We start from the raw sequence: 20,933 nt of genomic DNA, 5'->3' as shown, positions 1-20,933 counted from the left end.
TTCTAATATTGATGATAAGTTGTGAGAAATTTCAAAGTTTTGACAGGAACTTGCAAACTAACCAAATATTTGAAGCGTTTATCCATTTTTTAACAAAGGGTTAACCTTTTTTTTCCTTCGTGTGTCTAATTTCTGAAAAAAATAGTGGTCACGCATATTAAAAAATGTGGTCACACATACCATATATTTCGCTAGCTTATCTTTACCAGGTATAAATAATCTTGTTTTAGAAAAATCAAACACATAATCTAATTTGATCACTGCACTAAAAGCCTTTACAACCATAAATAACTTATTTTACAATATGCGAGTTTATCACGCCTAAAGACGGACAAGTTCTAATTTCTGAAAAAATAGTGGTCACGCATATTAAAAAATGTGGTCACACATACCATATATTTGGCTAGTTTATCTTTACCAAGTATAAATAATCTTGTTTTAGGCAAATCAAACACATAATCTAATTTGATCACTGCACTAAAAGCATTTCCAACCATAAATAAAATGTTTTACAATCGGCGAGTTTATCACGCCTAAAGACGGACAAGTTCTAATTTATGAAAAAATAGCGGTCACGTATTTGTAAACATGTGGTCATACAGACCATATATTTGGCTAGTTTATATTTCCAGATGTAAATAATTTCGTTTTAGGCGAATCGAACACATGATCTCATTTGATCACTGCACTAAAAGCATTTCCAACCATAAATAACCTATTTTACAATCGGCGAGTTTATCACGCCTAAAGACGGACAAGTTCTAATTTATGAAAAAATAGTGGTCACGTATTTGTAAAAATGTGGTCATACAGACCATATATTTGGCTAGTTATCTTTCCCATGAGTAAATAATATTGTTTTAGGCAAAATATATACATGCGAAGATTTCCGATTCCAAGTACACAACAACAAGTAGTGCTTGAAGTACAACTGTGATATCTACTACAAACGGTTGGTAGGTTCACAGGTGAAGGAGGAGATGGTCCAGGATTTGGGGGATTTTGGCCCTTCTTTATGGGATAGGAAGACTGCATTGCAATTCCACATTTGCCTCCCATGCTTGTTGCTAGATTACGTTCCAAGTTTACATAGCCTGATTCTCCCCAGCTCTTACCCCATGAATTCCTTACTATCCAATAATCGACTCCAATTTCTGTTCCATACCCAACAGCGGTAACACCATGGTCTAATGTTGTCCCACATTTTCCTGTGAATATACCCTGCAAAAGTTGTGATAAGTATAATACCTAAAGCCAGAAAACAAAGAAAGCAATTCACATAGATATGTACAAGAGAGTCTAGCAATACTTTCAGAAGGCCTTGTAAATTCTTGTGAATAGCAGAAATAACAATAATAATTCAAGTATCATAGTCCAATAATAAGTTAGTAGTTACGCTGAATCACGAACCTCTGACTTCTAACTTCTTAAGTGTCCCTTACCAGATACTTATGTTGTTAATCATAGTCCAATAAGAATGTGCCAAAATGATTACATATCAATCTAACTTACAGTTGAAAGAGATTAGGCCAAATTCACATATGTACTGATTAGATTAAATATAAGGCACAATTCTATGCTTTAGTATGCATTACTAGTGTCGACTCTTTCCCTTCTACTCGTACTGCATGATTAGGAGCTTTTATTTTACTTTGGTGCACCGAGTAAGTTAGAATAAGAAACTTACGGATACATATAACTGGAACTCCCTACCACCAGCTTCAATGGCAACACTGATTGACTGATTAGCTACAGCCTTTTTCAAGGCCAACTCATCATAGGCAGGAACCTGTTTGTAGTCATCAGTTGAAACAACTCTAGCATTTTTCTGTGAGACAATACAGCAGAGAAAATTATTAGTAATTATTGGAGTGAGAAATATTACAAGCAGTGGAAAAATGAAGACTAACTAACCTTGTATTGATCACATTTACCATCAACACCACGATAGGGATAATCCTCATCGCTGTCAATACCACCATTGTTTTATAATGAATTCAAAGGCATATTCCATAAGTCCGCCATCGCAACCTGCATTAATTGTTCTGTCACAGTCAACCAGTTCTTGTTCTGATAGTGAAACAAGCTCTCCTGTGACTATCTGTGATAAATTAATGCGTATTGAATTTATGTTCATAACTTTTTTATTTTTTTGAAGGAATGTACATAACTATTCTCCCTATCATAATTTATTTCATTTATATGAGAACTTGGTTGGTCATCTAGAAAAAAAATCTGGTAATACACATTTCAGTTCAAATTAAATGTTCTAGGAAAGTTAGCTAAAAATATGCTCTGTCTGACCTCATTTTCTGATTTACGTGACCACTATTTTTCCAGAAATGAGAATTTATCCGTCTTTAGGCGTGAAATACACAAAGCTTATAAAATAAGTTGTTTATTGTTTGACATGTTTGTAGTGCATAATAAAATGTTCGATTTGCCTAAAACAGGATTATTTATACCCGATAAAATAAAGTTAGCCAAAAATATGCTCTGTCTGACCACATTTTTTCATTTACACGACCACCATTTTCCAAAAATTTGATTTTGTTCGCCTTTAGGCGTAAAATACTCGCAGCTCATAAGAAGTTGTTTATTGTTTGACGTGCTTTTAGTGCAGTGATAAAATGTGATTACAATGTTCTGGGATTATTATATACCCGGTAAAGTAAAGTTAACCAAAAGTATGCTACGTCTGACCACATTTTTTCATTTATATGACCACTATTTTCTAGAATAAGAATGAGCTTAATATAAAGGCATGTCATCTTCACAACTTAGTTCACAGCTTAGATAATTTAGTTTACCGTCAAATGCAACCTTGAAATTATTTAGTTTAATGTTAAATGCAATCTTGAATAATTTAGTTCACATCCACTACTATCATGTCTAGCTTTTATCTGAATGAATGACCATGTAATTTTGTCTATGAATATTAAGAATTGACTTATGAATATCAATGAATGACTTGCTTCAAATGTCTATGAAAATTAAATTGCTGAATTTGAGATTCAGATTTTTTAAAATTGGATTCAAATGGTTCAATATTTACTTAATGATATTTTTTAAAAAGGTACAAGGGATCAAAATCCCAGCTCCACAACCCAAACCTCGCTACACCAAAACTCCAAACCACAGACTGCAAGTCTCAAAAAGTTGTATTCCAATTCAGAAACTACATTTACTGTTTAACAATTTTGGAAAATAAATTTCAAAACACAAAAAACCCTAAATGCAACCCATGAATCCAGAGATTGAAGAACCAACAAGAAGATAGAGCTCACCTTCAACAGAATCAGCAGAGATGACAGATCCGACAACAGATTTGGTGAAGCAACGACGGCTGGGAGGAGACAGAGAAATTGAGCTACCGAAGACGACTAGCTTGTGGGAGGGGACAAATTTTGGCGAAACAACCAACAAACAGATATGAGAGAACAAGAGAGGGAGAGAAAACAGGATGAAAGGGAAAGTGAGCGTTTGAGAGAGGGAGAGAAAACAGGATGAGAGGGAAAGTGAGCGACTGGGATGATGAGTTATGAGAGAGAGCGAAAAAAGACTTTTTTTATTTTTTATTTTGCTGACATGACATTGGATTATTATCTTATTACTATTTTTGACAGGTAGGAGGGTGTACAAAGTGGTAGCTCCACGTTAGGTTGTATGTGTATCGGTGCTCCTTTCCAAACGTCACCCTTTCTACTTTTTATCCTCAAAATGATCCCTCCCTCTCGTGAAAAAAGTGTTTCCAATCTATGATTATGTGTGTTGATCTTCGATTTTTTTTACCCGATATTTTCTACGAGTAAATTATAGAGATTACTCTTTCATACCGGTCATGACCGTGATATATATTACTCTTTTCGGTTATATTTATAAGCAATTTTTACTTTTTAAAATTCATTAAATAAATTAATAATATAGTCCTTATACATTATTTATTTAATGAATTTGAAAACGCAAAAATTGCTTATAAATATGAACGGAATGAGTATAAAAGAAGAAAATTGAATAGAAGTAGAATGTTTTCATCAATTGTATCATTGTTTACAACTCATTTATATACAAGCGATATCCACACACTAACTAAGGTGAGATAACAAGTATACATTATCAGATCACTATTATAAGTAAAATTAATTTTGAATTTTATTGAATGACATGTGTATTTGGTCTATAATATTGACTAGAATGGTCATCTTTTCAATAAATCTAAAAAGTAGTTTGTTGCTTATAATACTTGACTAGATAGTGTAGGATACAATAATTTGTAGTCATATGCATGTTTAAATAAGTGTGTGTTGAAACAGTTAGAGGTAGAACTAAGTATATTGTAGGCTTAATTGGTCTTTTGGTTCTCTAAGTAATTTTCAGTTTACATTTTGGTCTCATAACTTGTAAAATCAACATTTGGGTCCCTCTTATTTTGCTCCTTTAGTCAAAAAGGTCTTTGACTGTTAACTTTAACCTCAAATGTCTATGGTGAACCAACTTTAAGAGTGGTCCACAATAAACTTCATTAATTCTTTAAATTTTAACCGTTTGATATTTTAGTCGAAAAGATAACCATTAGATCATGCATTAAATCATGTATGTCTACTAGATTGAATGGTGCTCCACCAACACAATTTTTTTTAACCTTTTTTCATCTTCTTCCCTCCACACCTTCTTAATCTTCATACATTCATAAAAAAATCAATCAAACTCAGAAGAAAAAAACAGAAAAATAAATTAAAACACAAAAAAAAAAAAATTACATCTCTTCTCTCTTATTTCCCTTCTCTTCCTCCTTCCTCTTTCTCTTCCCTCATCTGTTCCATTCGACACAACAACAACTACAGCAGCAGCAACATACAAAAACATTCATTCTCCACCAAACTCCTTTCTTCTCGATACTCAACAAACCACCATTTTCACACTTTCCATTTTCATTCGTAGATCTCACAACCACACAAAAAAAAAAACTATAAATTGAAATTGGGAAATTCAAATTTTGAGATCTGGTGAACCCATTTTGAATGAGTTTTGAACTTGAATCAACAAGCATCGAATCGAATAAGGAATTGTTTGCATATTCCACTACTGAATCTTCTTGTTGCATTTGGGAAGTGCTCCAAATCGTAACAAATAATAAAATAGTAAATTTATCGTTTTCTACAGGGATTGTCGTTCAATTTAGCAATTAGAAAAAATTATTTTAAAGAGTGAAAAAAAAGGAATTGAATAAGTTTGCACGGTTTAATTGCTCTGTCCAACGCGAGATTAGGTTTGTGATTCAGATGAATAACAACGATTAGGGAATCCTTGAATCCCCCTTTCCGTCTTTGTTGAAATTAACTTAGAAAATAATCAATTATGTGATATCTACTTATGAGACTAGTATTAAAACTCCATTAAAAATCTTACGGCAACGTATGTTACAAGTTAATCTAGTTAAACTACGTTGTTCCCCGAAGAAGAGAGTAAAAAAACACTAGATTTCAACTTAAATTTCCTTAACATAATTGAGAAATAATTAATTGGTGTCGAGGTCAATTAGGGAATTTTGGGTTGTAATCCTACTTTTCATTTTCAAGATTACCGATGCGGATTCTCAGTGGAAAAGGCATTCAGAACAAACAAGTACGAATTTAAATTGGACACAAAAAAAACATAACTAAATGAATTTTTTTTAATTGAATCCAACAAATAAGAACGGGTTCATCTTAGAACCCTAATCAAAGAGGTTTAGTTGCTCATGACAACAACCATCATAACAAAACAATAGAAAAACATACCCTAGAGAGAACAGGAGGAGGATGCTTGACCCTTGTCTTGAACTGCTAGCTTTTTGGATGAATACTAATGTGTGCAAGGGTCTCTACATATAGTTGATGACAGGTCATTTTACAATATTCTTAGCATGTTTTTCAGTCATTTTTAGTAGGTTTTACCAAAAAAACAGAGAAGTATTAATTGCCTATGATTTCGGGACATTTGTAATGTTTTGTATATTTGAGTCTGTAATTTTGTTTTTCCCAAAACATAGCAATTTTAGGGTGTTTTTGTTGTAATTCACGAAGAAATCATGCAAATCGGCAAAGCAAAGACATCTGAATATTATGTGGTTCTTGAGAAGATGAAAAATGATGATTCAAGAGGCCTCAGAAGACTCTACGAAGGGAATTCTGATAACAAGTTCCAAGACAACTTACATAGAAGAAAACGCTGGAAAAGGCAAAGAAACATGCATTTTGGGGCCATGAAGCTGAAACATGTGCCCCAGAGATTGATTTTATGCGCCTGGATTATGGAGCAACCAGGCACATGCGCCTAACGCATGGTTGTGTGCTCCAGGTGCTTTTAAGGTGGTTTAGATGTGAGGCACGTGCGCCTTGGGGATGCTTTGTGCTCCCCGGGGACGTTGTCTTGGTGAAAAGTCGCGTTTTGTGACGTTTTTGCCCCTAAGGCCCGTGATTTTAGCCCAAGTTCAGGTGAAAACTTTCCCTGTAAATCCCTCCTTATTCATAATTTCTCGTTCAGAACTGGAGCAGTTCAAGAGGAAAGAAAATTCTAGGAGCTTTCAGGAGGAATTTCTCTCTCCTCTCCATGTTTTTAAGGTAAATTTTACTCTTTTGTGATTAGTCATTTAGTTACCATGAGTAACTAAATATTTTTAGGTTATAGTTCTAAGATGAACCTCTGTTTATTTTGTTGGATAATTATTTAATTTAATGTCGTTTATTTATTTATTTTCTATTTGCTATTAAGTTTTATTAGGTACAGCTTGTTTGTATTGTAGTGCACCCCTAGTTAAGGTACTTAGGTTGTGACAGAGCCTAATATTTATGCTTATATCTTGATATTTATATCTGCCTATTTAGGAAGTAATTAGTTAAGTAACTAGACGAAAGATACTGAAAGCGAGTTGACCCTAGTATTAAGTGCTTAGGAGGTGACATTATTAATATTGAGTAAAATCTGCGGAACCTAGGATGTAAATAGTTTAGTAATTAGGGAAACAAACACCAAGTGGAATAAACCTAGTAAGACCATTGTCCTCGAACTCTAGGTAAGGTAGACTCTGATAGGGCTGCCCGTTTGTAGAAATATCTAGGGGGAGGAGAGTGTGATGTGAGTGTCCTAAGATTCATAGATTGGAAGACTTTCAAGAACATTGGCCTCCATTGTATTTGGAAACCTAAGAACGCCAATTTAAGCTTATGTTTCCATTACCTTTGAATTAGCAAGACCCATCACATAAGGATCACTGTGCGTTCAACAGGTGCATTTAGCCATATGAGGGATAAACCTATATCAACTGAGATAGTATAGACCCCACACGTAAGGATCACCGTGAGATAGTTTCCCATCTGTGAGATACATAAGATTCATAGATCGGACACCCCTTTAAGAACATTGGCCTTTATTTCCATTGGAAATTTAGGAATGCCAATATAAAGTATATGTTTCAATTACCTTTGAGGGAGTAAGACCCTACACGTAAGGATCACCGTGTGACCAATAGATGCAACTCAACATTGGAGGGATAGACCTAAATTGACCGAGATGGTATAGACCCTGAACGTAAGGATCACCGTGCGATCAACAGGTGCAACTTGACAACTGATTAGGTTAAAACGTCACTTGTATAGTCTACTTAAGATAAATAAATGCGACATGAATGTTATTTAAATCCAACAAATAAATAGGGGGATTCGAAGAATCCTAACCGTTGCTTAATTTTCTGCAACCAAAAACATGTAACTTGCTCTGTTGTTGTTTACCTTGGTTATTGGTAAACAACTGCTGATTTCGAAATTGGTTTACTTGCAAGATCAACCAATAAATCTTAGGACATATTGCACTTATGTTTTCCAGAAAATATGAATGTTCTTGATGTAAAATATGAATGTAACCGTCGGAATCAATAAAAGTCAAATCCGTTGAAGTAAATTGCTAGAAAGAATAAGTAAATTGCAAGGAATTTAAAGAGATAAACTTATATTGCATAAATTGAATGTAAATTGGTACGCAGATTCATACATTTGTAACTTGTTACTCGTTTCTCCTTGAATACAGATAGTTTGAGTGTGTAAGTTTTGTGTATGATTGAATTGTGACCCGTTTTTCCTATGCAAAACTATTATTTTTACTAAATAACTGCTTATACATAAACAGTCGAACATAACTGCTAATAACTGTTCCAGACATCTTTTGAATTTCAAATGACATCTCTCGACAGTAACTGCTGCTTGGCTTGTTAATCCGGCACCAACTTCTCTTCGATATCTTGCTTGCTTGTCAAAGTTTCACCATCAAATGGCAAAATCTCTTTAAGTCCATACACTTGATCTAGCTTGTGAGTCGAACTCATTTAGTTTTCTTCAAACCTAAGTCAAACTTAATTGACTGCATTTATTGTAGCCTGTCAAAAATACAGGCTAACTGTTGCAAACAAATAAAAATTGCAATCTCTAACCCTTCAACTCTTTATTTTATTTTATTGTTCAAAAATAAATAACGAGAATTGTTTGGACTAAACGACAAGCTCTGTGGGTACGATACTCTACTTACACTTTATTACTTAGTAAACTATTTGGTACACTTGCCTATTTCAACCGTCAATAGTATATGATTACTTAGGGTTTAAGAGAAGAAAATTGGGCTTTTTCCACCATTTTATCTTGAAAAACAAGCTGCAAGAAATTTCTGCCCATAGGGATGCGCAGATGCGCATGACAGGGGTGCAAGAGGCGCATGAGACTGTGGCAACACTGCCTCATGCGCTAGTGGAGCATGGCCTATGCGCAAGAGTTGCATGAGGCAGCCCGTGTGTGCTAAATCTTGCGTTTTTGTCCTGTTTTTGATCGTTCTTCCATTTGGAAACTCCAAGGAACTTAAACCAAATTTTCTTCACTTTGTATTGTCCTAAAAAACCTTATAAGAACCATGATCTTCCATCTTCTTATCCTTGATCCTTCACGTGATGTCTTGACTTGTCGATTTACATGATTTCTCACTACAAAACACTCAATACACCTATGAATTTGTATGATTTAGGATAAAAAGTGAATTACATTGGCTCGAGTGAAAACAATAAAATATGTTTCTCAAACCATTGATAACTCTTCTATTTCTCATCTTATTTGACTTCAAATGCAAAGAAAAGTACTAAAAACATAGCTAAAACATAACGAAACTTAAATTGTTGCTTGTTCTCAAGCAACACAATAGCAAGAAGTTAAAATTTACATGAATTTAAAGAATAAGAACATACCTTTCTGTAGATTTTGCTTAAATTCTCACTCTTCCCACCATCAGACTTAACTAGCTTACCACTTTCATGCAAGCGGAACAAACTTAGAGAAAATACTCATAATTTCAATCATATACAATTACAAGAAACACGTATGTACCTCATAAAGCTAGTGGGGATGGTCAAGGCATTTGCCACACTACCTTGCTACGAGATTAAAACAGTTCTAAACAGATATTCAAGGTATATATCATCACAAACACATATAGAGTTCTTTTCAAGGTTATAACTTGGATAACGTTGATGTGAGATATATTTGAGAAATTAGGCTATCAAACACTTGGGAGTTAGTTCATAATGAATCCCTATTTGAAATACTTTGAAAAAATTTGTCATCCAAACTTGTAACCTCATTCACAATATTGATAAGTGTAACAGCCCGATTTTCGCTTATTTTATTATTTATTTAGGTGTGTTATGTGTGCTCTTATGTGATTATTTGCCTCTGTGTGTATTTTTGGTTGGGATTCGTAGAATTCAGTGATGGAATGGTATTTTAGTCATTTTGGACTTGGGGGCATTGTGGTCATTTTGAGAGTAGGGGTAATTTTGTAATTTTGGTTGAGGATTATTTTAGTGTTTAGTGAGAGTTGTTATTTTACCAAGTTACTAGAGTGAGTGTAGTAATTATTTATTTACCGGTAAATGACCGTTAGTGTTATATTTTACTGTTAAGTGGATAATAACATTTGGAGGTTAGAATAGAAATGGGTTAGGCCCATTAAGGCATTGTGAGGTGAGCCCAATTGAGGGAGCCTATTTAAACTCTAGTTGTTGGTGAAAATAGGGTTACAAACATTTTTCATTTCATTTTTCATTGAGAAGAGAAGAGATAGAGGCTAGAGAGAAGAACAAGAACAAGGGTTAGAGGCAAGAGGGAGATTCATCATCTAGGAGCTAAATTGAAGCTTGGGTTAGAGATTCTTGGTGCTAGAGGTAAGGGGGTTAGTCTTTAATCATAATCTAGTAGTTTAATTTCTACCCTAATTCTTTGCATAATTGTGGTTAAGTGGTTAATTTGATTTTAGAGGTAGAAATTCGTGCTTAATTTTGATGATATGATTATATGCATGAATTGAATGATAATTGTGTTGTTGTTGTTGAATTTGTATGTCAAAATGGGTATATATGAACATGATAAGTTTTTGTATGAAATTGGTGATGAATAATGTTGTGGTTGTTGGATTGATGATGAATTCATGTTCAATTGTTGTTGTTGTTGTTGTTGTTTTAACATGTGTTGTTGATGAATTGATGCATTGGGTATCATGAATTGGTGAATTATGATGAGATTTGTTGTTGTTGTTGAAAATTGTTGAAAGTTTGGTGAATTATTGATGAATGGATGTTGTAATCTCAAAACTTGTGTATGTTTAAGTGTTAGGAAGTATATATGACCTATAAACATCTTTGGAATTAAGTTTTGGGGTTTGGAATGATCAAAAATTGGGATTTTGGGGTGAAAAGGGTTGGAACCCGTAACATTTTTCTGCAGAACTATGAAGGTTCGCTTAAGCGAACGCCAAGCGAACGCGTAAGCGAATCAACATGTAGGTTCTGACTTCAGTTCGCTTAAGCGAACTGGACCTTCGCTCAAGCGAACCTGCACAGGTTCAGCCACTTTTGATCTTTAGTTTCGTGTACTTGGGGACCAATCCGAGCTTTCTAAAATGTTTCTTTTGGCTTGTTTAACCTCTGTTTATACATTTAATCCTACTGGAACATGATTTGAATTGGTTTGGACTTGATTTTGTAAAATTCGTCTAACTTTTGTAAAAACGGTCCAAACGTCGATTTTTCCGAAAACTCGTTTTCTCTCAGAGATTGAAGTAGGATTAGAGTTGTATAATGTTTATATGATTTCTAAAAATGGTTGTGATTGGTTTCATCAAGTTTGAACTTGTTTTGCTTTGAAAATGAGAAATTTTGTAAAAAGTGATAAAAGGAGACGAACTTGTGATTTTTGTGAATTCGTCGCATTTGGCCGGTGAAACGCCAAGGTATCCTCTATTGCACTCATATGTGGCCTAGAGGTATGCTTAGTAGAGGCATTGAGCTTGTTTACTTGGATTGGGGCTTAGGTGCTCACTTATTTTCAATGTTGTGATTTTTGGCGACGAACTTGGTAGAAAATGATTTTTGAGAGCCAATTGCTTATGAACCCTTTATGAATAGATTAATATGATGATGAGATGATGTATGAATGGTTGTTGAAGGTTGAATATGATGTTTATCATAAATGTTGTATTATTCCACTTTGCTTGGTTTATGAGAAATATGTGGGATTGTTGTGGGATATTGTGTAGTTGATGATGATTTATGTGATGATGACTCTTATGTGTATTATGATTGTTGAATGTGTGGACATGTATACTTGATAATGCAATGTTGTTGAGATAGTCAATGTAATTGGAGGTGTACTTTTACATTGTCGTTATTGTGGTGAAGTTGTGCATTATCGGGTTGTTGATGTATGTCCATGCATCATATCATATTGAGTCATATGTTGAAATGTAAAAGGAGGTGTACTCTTACATGTAAGAGGAGGTGTACTCTTACATAGATGTGCGGTTGGCATCTAATGACTGTTGTTATGGTACCACATGCATATATGTGTCGAGTATAGGCGCATTGCATATTGAAATGTTATCTTGTTGTTGCATGTGAATGGTGATTGTTGATGATAAGTGTGTTTGATGAATACATACTTGTGACATTTGGAATTTAATGGTTGATGAGTTGTGACATAATTGAATATGTGACTTGATGAATTTGTGTATTGGTGAAATTTGGTTAATGTTGTGATTGTGTGGATTGGTGTATATGTACATTGGTGGATTTTGTTGACGGTTGTGAATAATTGAACTATGTTCTAATTGCATGTCTCAATTGTTTGTGCTTATACACTTGGTGAATCAATTGAAGATAATTATTTTGATATTAATGATGATGTGAGATTTGTATATGTATATACGCATATGATGTGGTGATTTCTTTGATGATGACGACTACTTGCTTATAACTTTGAAATGATGAACTGTACTTGTTAAGTTAAGTATGCTAAGTGAAGAACGAGGTGAGTAATCCTTTCATTGATTGTTATTGATAAATGATGAGCTTGTGTCAATGTCTTGATTAGAGATTGAACATGTCTGTTATGCTATGATAGCTTGAAGTGCAAGTAATGGGGGATAATAATCATGTGATGCTAGTATTCTAGGAGGGATGGTTATGTATATGTGATATGTATGAATCCTTGAATGCTGTGTTTTTATCTGTTGGTTATGATTAATGTAATGCTTACCCCCAGTGGTTTCGACCGCCTACCTATCTGTATGGATGGGTAGACGTTGTGCAGGATTAGTCGCTTGGTGAGTTGCTTGTGGTTGTTTGGATAGCGGGAGCTAGCCTCCGTTATCATTTGGAGTTATAGTTTAGGGCTCTGATTAGGTCCAGTCGGTGTCCTTTAGTTGTTGTTGGTTTATTTTATTTTGAGGTGTACTCATTGTTGAGATTTGGAGAATTTTATGTTGTTGTGTATTTGACCATGGCATGTATTTATATTTGGAGATTTATGTTGTATTCCGCTGCAACTGTTGAGATATTATATATGCATGTATGTTGAGATGTTTGGTTATTTTGTGAGACGTAGCGTCTATTTCTTGAATATATTCGTTATATTTGCGTGTTTTATCGCTTTAATAGAAGTAGGGCGTTACAAGTTGGTATCAGAGCCGTGGTCGGTCTTGTCCAAACCAAAACCCGTTGAATTTCCTGTTTGTATGCGACATGTACGGAAGTACTGTCGGTACTTGTTGTGTTGTTCAGTATTTTTAGGTGGGTTTGAGCGTAGTGGGGGAGTAGCAGGTTGTTTCAGGTTCGTTGGGTCTGGCAAGGGAAGGTATCTTTGGCTACAGAGACTCAGTTGGTTGTGGTTTGTGTTAAGGTTCATGTTGATTTTGAGTTGGATCTTGTGTGTCTTCCGTTGAAGCATATGGGCGTGATTTTTGGTATGGATTGGATGTTGACTTTTGGTGTTAACATTAATTGTTTGACCAAGAGTGTGACGTTTTCTAAGCCGGTAGTTGAGGAAGGAGGGAAGTTCTTGACCGCGGATCAAGTGAAGAAGTCCTTGGATGGTGAAGCTAGTGTGTTCATGATGTTTGCTTCCTTGAAGGAAAGTAGTGAGAAAGGAGTTGGTGATTTGCCGGTAGTGCAAGAGTTTCCAGAAGTTTTTCCGGACGAAATTACCGAATTACCGCCGGAGAGAGAGGTTGAGTTTGCAATTGATTTGGTACCAGGAACGAGTCCTATCTCGATTGCGCCGTATCGGATGTCTGCATCAGAGTTGGGTGAGTTGAAGAAGCAATTGGAATAGTTGCTCGAGTAGCAGTTTATCAGACCGAGTGTTTCTCCATGGGGAGCTCCAGTGTTGCTGGTCAAGAAGAAAGATGGAAGTATGAGGTTGTGTGTGGATTATCGGCAGTTGAACAAGGTGACAATCAAGAATCGGTATCCGCTTCCGAGGATTGATGATTTGATGGATCAGTTGGTTGGTGCGGAAGTGTTCAGCAAGATTGATTTGAGGTCAGGATATCATCAGATTAGAGTAAAGGCGGAAGATATATCCAAAACTGCGTTCAGAACTAGTTATGGACACTATGAGTATTCTGTGATGCCATTTGGAGTGTCTAATGTGCCAGGTGTTTTCATGGAATACATGAATAGAATATTTCATCCTTTTCTGGATCGTTTTGTGGTGGTGTTTATAGATGACATTTTGGTGTATTCGAAGTCTGAAGAAGAGCATGCCGAACATTTGAGGATTGTGTTGGGAGTCTTGAAGGAGAAGAAGTTGTTTCCCAAGTTGTCGAAGTGTGAGTTTTGGTTGCGGGAAGTGAGTTTCCTTGGTCATGTGATTTCTAAAGGTGGTATTGTTGTGGATCCGTCGAAAGTTGATGCAGTGTTGCAGTGAGAATCACCTAAGTCTGTTTTTGAAGTGAGGAGCTTTCTTGGATTGGCAGGCTATTATCGAAGGTTCATTGACGGATTCTCTAAGTTGGCGTTGCCATTGACGTAGTTGACTCGGAAAGGACAAACTTATGTTTGGGATGCTAAGTGTGAGAAGAGTTTCCAAGAGTTGAAGAAGAGGTTGACTTCAACTCCAGTGTTGATTTTGCCGAATCCAAAGGAATCGTTTGTTGTGTATTGTGATGCTTCTAAGATGGGTCTTGGTGGTGTGCTTATGCAGAATCGTCAGGTTGTGGCTTATGTTTCGAGGCAGTTGAAGGTGCATGAGAAGAATTATCCGACTCACGATTTGGAATTGGCGGTCGTTGTGTATGTGTTGAAGATTTGGAGGCATTATTTGTATGGTTCTAAGTTTGAAGTGTTCAGTGACCACAAGAGTTTGAAGTACTTGTTTGACCAGAAGGAGTTGAATATTTGGCAGAGGAGATGGTTGGAGTATCTTAAGGATTTTGATTTTCAGTTGAGTTATCACCCTGGGAAGGAAAATGTTGTTGCTGATGCTTTGAGCAGGAAGTCGTTACATATGTCTGATTTGATGGTTAAAGAGTTAGAATTGATTGAGCAGTTCTGAGATTTGAGTTTGGTTAGTGAGTTGACGTCGGATAGTGTGAGGTTGGGAATGTTGAAGCTGACGAGTAATATCTTGGAATAGATTAAAAATGGTCAGAGGGAAGATTTGGAACTTGTGGATCATGTGGTGTTAGTTAATCAAGGCAAGGGTGGAGACTTTAGATTGGATGAGAACTGTGTTTTGATGTTTTGTGATCGTGTTTGTGTACCAAGAGTTTTTGAGCTTAAGAGACAGATTTTGGAAGAAGGTCGCAGAAGTAGTTTGAGTATTCATCCAGGAGCGACTAAGATGTATCAGGATTTGAAGAAGTTGTTTTGGTGGCCTGGAATGAAGAAAGAGATTGCAGAGTTTGTGTATGCTTGTTTGGTTTGTCAGAAGTCTAAGATTGAACATCAGAAACCGTCGGGTTTGATGCAACCGTTGTTTGTGCCAGAGTGGAAGTGGGATAGTATCTCTATGGATTTTGTTGGAGCTTTGCCGAAGACTGTTAAGGGCTTTGATTCGATTTGGGTGATTGTTGATCGATTGACGAAGTCGGCACATTTTGTTCCTATTAAGACCGGTATGTCTATGGCGAAGTTGGCGGAGATCTACATTGAGCAGATTGTTAGATTGCATGGTGTTCCTTCTAGTATTGTGTCGGATCGGGATCCGAGGTTTACTTCTAAGTTTTGGGAGAGTTTGCAAGCTGCTTTGGGAACTAAGTTGAGATTGAGTTCTGCTTATCATCCCCAGACTATGGTCCGACGGAGAGGACTATTCAGAGTTTGGAAGATTTGTTGAGAGCTTGTGTGTTGGAGCAAGGTGTCAGTTGGGTTGAATGTTTACCACTGATTGAGTTTACTTACAACAACAGTTTTCAGTCTAGTATCGGGATGACACAGTTTGAAGCTTTGTATGGTCGGAGGTGTAGGACTCCTTTGTGTTGATATGAGTCAGGTGAAAGTGCTTTATTAGGACCGGAAGTTGTGCAAGAGACTACGGAAAAGGTTAAGATGATCCAAGAGAAGATGAGAGCGTCTCAGAGTAGGCAGAAGAGTTATCAGGATAAGAGGTGGAAGAACATTGAGTTTCAGGTTGGTGATCATGTGTTTTTGAGAGTGAATCCTGTAACCGGTGTTGGTCGTGCTTTGAAGTGTCGGAAGTTGGCTCCTCGTTTTGTTGGACCGTTTGAGATTATTGAGAAGGTTGGGGTTGTAGCGTATCGGATTGCGTTACCGCCATCTTTGTCGACTCTTCATGATGTGTTTCATGTGTCTCAGTTACGGAAGTATGTGTATGATGCGTCTCATGTGATTCAAGTGGATGATTTGGAAGTAAGAGACAATTTGACTGTCGAGACTTGGCCAGTTAGGATTGAGGATCGAGAGGTGAAGCGTTTGCGTGCCAAGGAGATCGTTTTGGTTAAAGTGATTTGGGTTGGACCAACTGGTGAGAGTGCCACTTAGGAATCGGAGAGTAGAATGAAGGTTTTGTACCCGGAGTTGTTTCCTTCAGGTAATTTTCGAGGGCGAAAATTCTTTTTAGTGGGGGAGAGTTGTAACAGCCCGATTTTCGCTACATTTATTTTATTATTTATTTAGGTGTGTTATGTGTGCTCTTATGTGATTATTTGCCTCTGTGTGTATTTTTGGTTGGGATTCATAGAATTCGGTGATGGAAGGGTATTTTATTCATTTTGGACTTGGGGGCATTTTGGTCATTTTGAGAGTAGGGGTAATTTTGTAATTTTGGTTGAGGATTATTTTAGTGTTTAGTGAGAGTTGTTATTTTACCAAGTTACTAGAGTGAGTGTAGTAATTATTTATTTACCGGTAAATGACCGTTAGTGTTATATTTTACCGTTAAGTGGATAGTAACATTTGGAGGTTAGAATAGAAATGGGTTAGGCCCATTAAGGCATTGTGAGTTGAGCCCAATTGAGGGAGCCTATTTAAACTCTAGTTGTTGGTGAAAATAGGGTTACAAACATTTTTCATTTCATTTTTCATTGAGAAGAGAAGAGATAGAGGCTACAGAGAAGAACAAGAACAAGGGTTAGAGGCAAGAGGGAGATTCATCATCTAGGAGCTAAATTGAAGCTTGGGTTAGAGATTCTTGGTGCTAGAGGTAAGGGGGTTAGTCTTTAATCATAATCTAGTAGTTTAATTTCTACCCTAATTCTTTGCATAATTGTGGTTAAGTGGTTAATTTGATTTTAGAAGTAGAAATTCGTGCTTAATTTTGATGATATGATTATATGCATGAATTGAATGATAATTGTGTTGTTGTTGTTGAATTTGTATGTCAAAATGGGTATATATGAACATGATGAGTTTTTGTATGAAATTGATGATGAATAATGTTGTGGTTGTTGGATTGATGATGAATTCATGTTCAATTGTTGTTGTTGTTGTTTTAACATGTGTTGTTGATGAATTGATGCATTGGGTATCATGAATTGGTGAATTATGATGAGATTTGTTGTTGTTGTTGAAAGTTGTTGAAAGTTTGGTGAATTGGTGAATTATTGATGAATGGATGTTGTAATCTCAAAACTTGTGTATGTTTAAGTGTTTGGAAGTATATATGACCTATAAACATCTTTGGAATTAAGTTTTGGGGTTTGGAATGATCAAAAATTGGGATTTTGGGGTGAAAAGGGTTGGAACCCGTAACATTTTTGCTGCAGAACTATGAAGGTTCGCTTAAGCGAACGCCAAGCGAACGCGTAAGCGAATCAACATGTAGGTTCTGACTTCAGTTCGCTTAAGCGAACTGGACCTTCGCTCAAGCGAACCTGCACAGGTTCAGCCACTTTTGATCTTTTGTTTCGTGTACTTGGGGACCAATCCGAGCTTTCTAAAATGTTTCTTTTGGCTTGTTTAACCTCTGTTTATACATTTAATCCTACTGGAACATGATTTGAATTGGTTTGGACTTGATTTTGTGAAATTCGTCTAACTTTTGTAAAAACGGTCCAAACGTCGATTTTTCCGAAAACTCGTTTTCTCTCGGAGATTGAAGTAGGATTAGAGTTGTATAATGTTTATATGATTTCTAAAAATGGTTGTGATTGGTTTCATCAAGTTTGAACTTGTTTTGCTTTGAAAATGAGAAATTTTGTAAAAAGTGATAAAAGGAGACGAACTTGTGATTTTTGTGAATTCGTCGCATTTGGCCGGTGAAACGCCAAGGTATCCTCTACTGCACTCATATGTGGCCTAGAGGTATGCTTAGTAGAGGCATTGAGCTTGTTTACTTGGATTGGGGCTTAGGTGCTCACTTATTTTCAATGTTGTGCTTTTCGGCGACGAACTTGGTAGAAAATGATTTTTGAGAGCCAATTGCTTATGAACCTTTTATGAATAGATTAATATGATGATGAGATGATGTATGAATGGTTGTTGAAGGTTGAATATGATGTTTATCATAAATGTTGTATTATTCCACTTTGCTTGGTTTATGAGAAATATGTGGGATTGTTGTGGGATATTGTGTAGTTGATGATGATTTTTGTGATGATGACTCTTATGTGTATTATGATTATTGAATGTGTGGACATGTATACTTGATAATGCAATGTTGTTGAGATAATCAATGTAATTGGAGGTGTACTTTTACATTGTCGTTGTTGTGGTGAAGTTGTGCATTATCGGGTCGTTGTTGTATGTAAAAGGAGGTGTACTTTTACATAGTTGTTGTAAGAGGAGGTGTACTCTTACATGTAAGAGGAGGTGTACTCTTACATAGATGTGCGGTTGGCATCTAATGACTGTTGTTATGGTACCACATGCATATATGTGTCGAGTATAGGCGCATTGCATATTGAAATGTTATCTTGTTGTTGCATGTGAATGGTGATTGTTGATGATAAGTGTGTTTGATGAATACATACTTGTGACATTTGGAATTTAATGGTTGATGAGTTGTGACATAATTGAATATGTGACTTGATGAATTTGTGTATTGGTGAAATTTGGTTAATGTTGTGATTGTGTGGATTGGTGTATATGTACATTGGTGGATTTTGTTGACGGTTGTGAATAATTGAACTATGTTCTAATTGCATGTCTCAATTGTTTGTGCTTATACACTTGGTGAATCAATTGAAGATAATTATTTTGATATTAATGATGATGTGAGATTTGTATATGTATATACGCATATGATGTGGTGATTTCTTTAATGATGACGACTACTTGCTTATAACTTTGAAATGATGAACTGTACTTGTTAAGTTAAGTATGCTAAGTGAAGAACGAGGTGAGTAATCCTTTCATTGATTGTTATTGATAAATGATGAGCTTGTGTCAATGTCTTGATTAGAGATTGAACATGTCTGTTATGCTATGATAGCTTGAAGTGCAAGTAATGGGGGATAATAATCATGTGATGCTAGTATTCTAGGAGGGATGGTTATGTATATGTGATATGTATGAATCCTTGAATGCTGTGTTTTTATCTGTTGGTTATGATTAATGTAATGCTTACCCCCAGTGGTTTCGACCGCCTACCTATCTGTATGGATGGGTAGACGTTGTGCAGGATTAGTCGCTTGGTGAGTTGCTTGTGGTTGTTTGGATAGCGGGAGCTAGCCTCCGTTATCATTTGGAGTTATAGTTTAGGGCTCTGATTAGGTCCAGTCGGTGTCCTTTAGTTGTTGTTGGTTTATTTTATTTTGAGGTGTACTCATTGTTGAGATTTGGAGAATTTTATGTTGTTGTGTATTTGACCATGGCATGTATTTATATTTGGAGATTTATGTTGTATTCCGCTGCAACTGTTGAGATATTATATATGCATATATGTTGAGATGTTTGGTTATTTTGTGAGACGTAGCGTCTATTTCTTGAATATATTCGTTATATTTGCGTGTTTTATCGCTTTAATAGAAGTAGGGCGTTATAATAAGTGCTCAAAAGTATTATTTTCATCGTGTTAAAAGAGGCATTTTGGTGACTTGTTATGCAAGTTATCTTAGGAAAAGCTACTAATTGTTGTGTTTTATACCATTTATGCTTTACATGCCTCATTCTACCAAACTTATGCAGGAAATGACAAGCAAGGAACAAGAAAGAAGTTTTTAAACTCAAGGTAGCACGCTTAAGCGACCTCAGCTCGCTTAAGCGTCCAACAGGGCCGAGAGCAACTTTGTGCATGCTATCAGGTCGCTGTTGCCACGCTTTCAAGATTTGAAGCGCACGCTTAAGCGACCTCATCTCGCTTAAGCGTGCAAAATGTCGAGAGCACCTTTATGCACGCTCTCAGGACGCTTTCAAGACGTTGTTCATAGTTCAAGCAGCACGCTTAAGCGACCTCAGCTCGCTTAAGCGTACTAGTTCCAGAACCAAACCGCCGTTGCACGCGTTTAGCACGCTTAAGCGTGCTCATCTACTTCAGAAGGAAGATATTTTCCCAGCTTATGTGGCAGCACCCTATTGGTCAACAAAAGATATTTTGTGTAGCACGCTTAAGCGTCCTCAGCACGCTTAAGCGTGCAACACGAATGCTGCCCCATTTAAATAGAATTTTTCCCTCTCTTTAGGACTATTCACTGTTTTATTAGATAATTTTATGCATTTCTAGAGAGAGGTTAGAGCTATTTCTTAAGAGAGAAACACATAGCAAGTGGTTTAGGAGTAGATTCAACCCTAGATTCTTTGAGACATCAAGAATCTTGGCATGGAATCTTCACCTTTCCTTCATCCTTTGCATAGTTTACATAGACATGTGTAGCTATCATCTATTCTTGTAGATTGAAGTAATCAAACAAGCTATTATGTAATGTTCTGGTCTTTTAATATATGGTTCTAGCTTAATGATTCAATATTGTTGTTATTCTTGCTTTTAATGCTTTCAAAGAGATTCAAGATGATTTGGACACGAACTCTTGAATCTTGAACTAGAATAACAATCTATCTTAAATTATCACCCTTGACACGTTTGTTAATCTTTGATAATCGCTTTTAATCAAGAACTTAATGCTTTCAGACATTTAATCGATTGGACACGGTCGATTAAGTTATCCGATCGACTTTATTATCTTTT

The 20,933-nt window shown here is 36.0% G+C and overlaps 1 protein-coding gene across 1 annotated transcript; it reads right to left on the bottom strand.

The window, feature by feature from the left end:
• Positions 1-726: 726 nt before the first annotated feature.
• LOC146916135 (cysteine proteinase mucunain-like) lies at positions 727-20,104 on the bottom strand. The gene is made up of 4 exons (XM_085721554.1): positions 19,998-20,104; positions 1,915-1,966; positions 1,688-1,828; positions 727-1,221 (listed from the first exon to the last, which is right to left on the bottom strand). Exons 1-4 carry the CDS (start codon positions 20,102-20,104, stop codon positions 784-786), a joined length of 738 nt encoding a protein of 245 aa, XP_085577680.1. The 3' UTR covers positions 727-783.
• Positions 20,105-20,933: the final 829 nt, after the last annotated feature.

This window comes from Medicago sativa, chromosome 6 (genome assembly GCF_051527215.1).
Source record: "Medicago sativa cultivar Bolivia chromosome 6, Bolivia_mono, whole genome shotgun sequence".
Taxonomy (NCBI): domain Eukaryota; kingdom Viridiplantae; phylum Streptophyta; class Magnoliopsida; order Fabales; family Fabaceae; genus Medicago; species Medicago sativa.
Note: the sequence above shows the minus strand (reverse complement) of the source record. Positions and strands in the feature narration are given on the sequence as shown.

Bases quoted from the DNA above. Each gene is read 5' to 3' on its own strand.
- LOC146916135 (XM_085721554.1), bottom strand. From the start codon at position 20,104: ATGAGGTCGCTTAAGCGTGCGCTTCAAATCTTGAAAGCGTGGCAACAG. The intron at 1,967-19,997 runs GTCGCTTAAGCG...TGGTATTGACAG, and splicing joins GGACGCTTAAGCGAGCTGAG to CGATGAGGATTATCCCTATC. The intron at 1,829-1,914 runs GTTAGTTAGTCT...ATTGTCTCACAG, and splicing joins GTAAATGTGATCAATACAAG to AAAAATGCTAGAGTTGTTTC.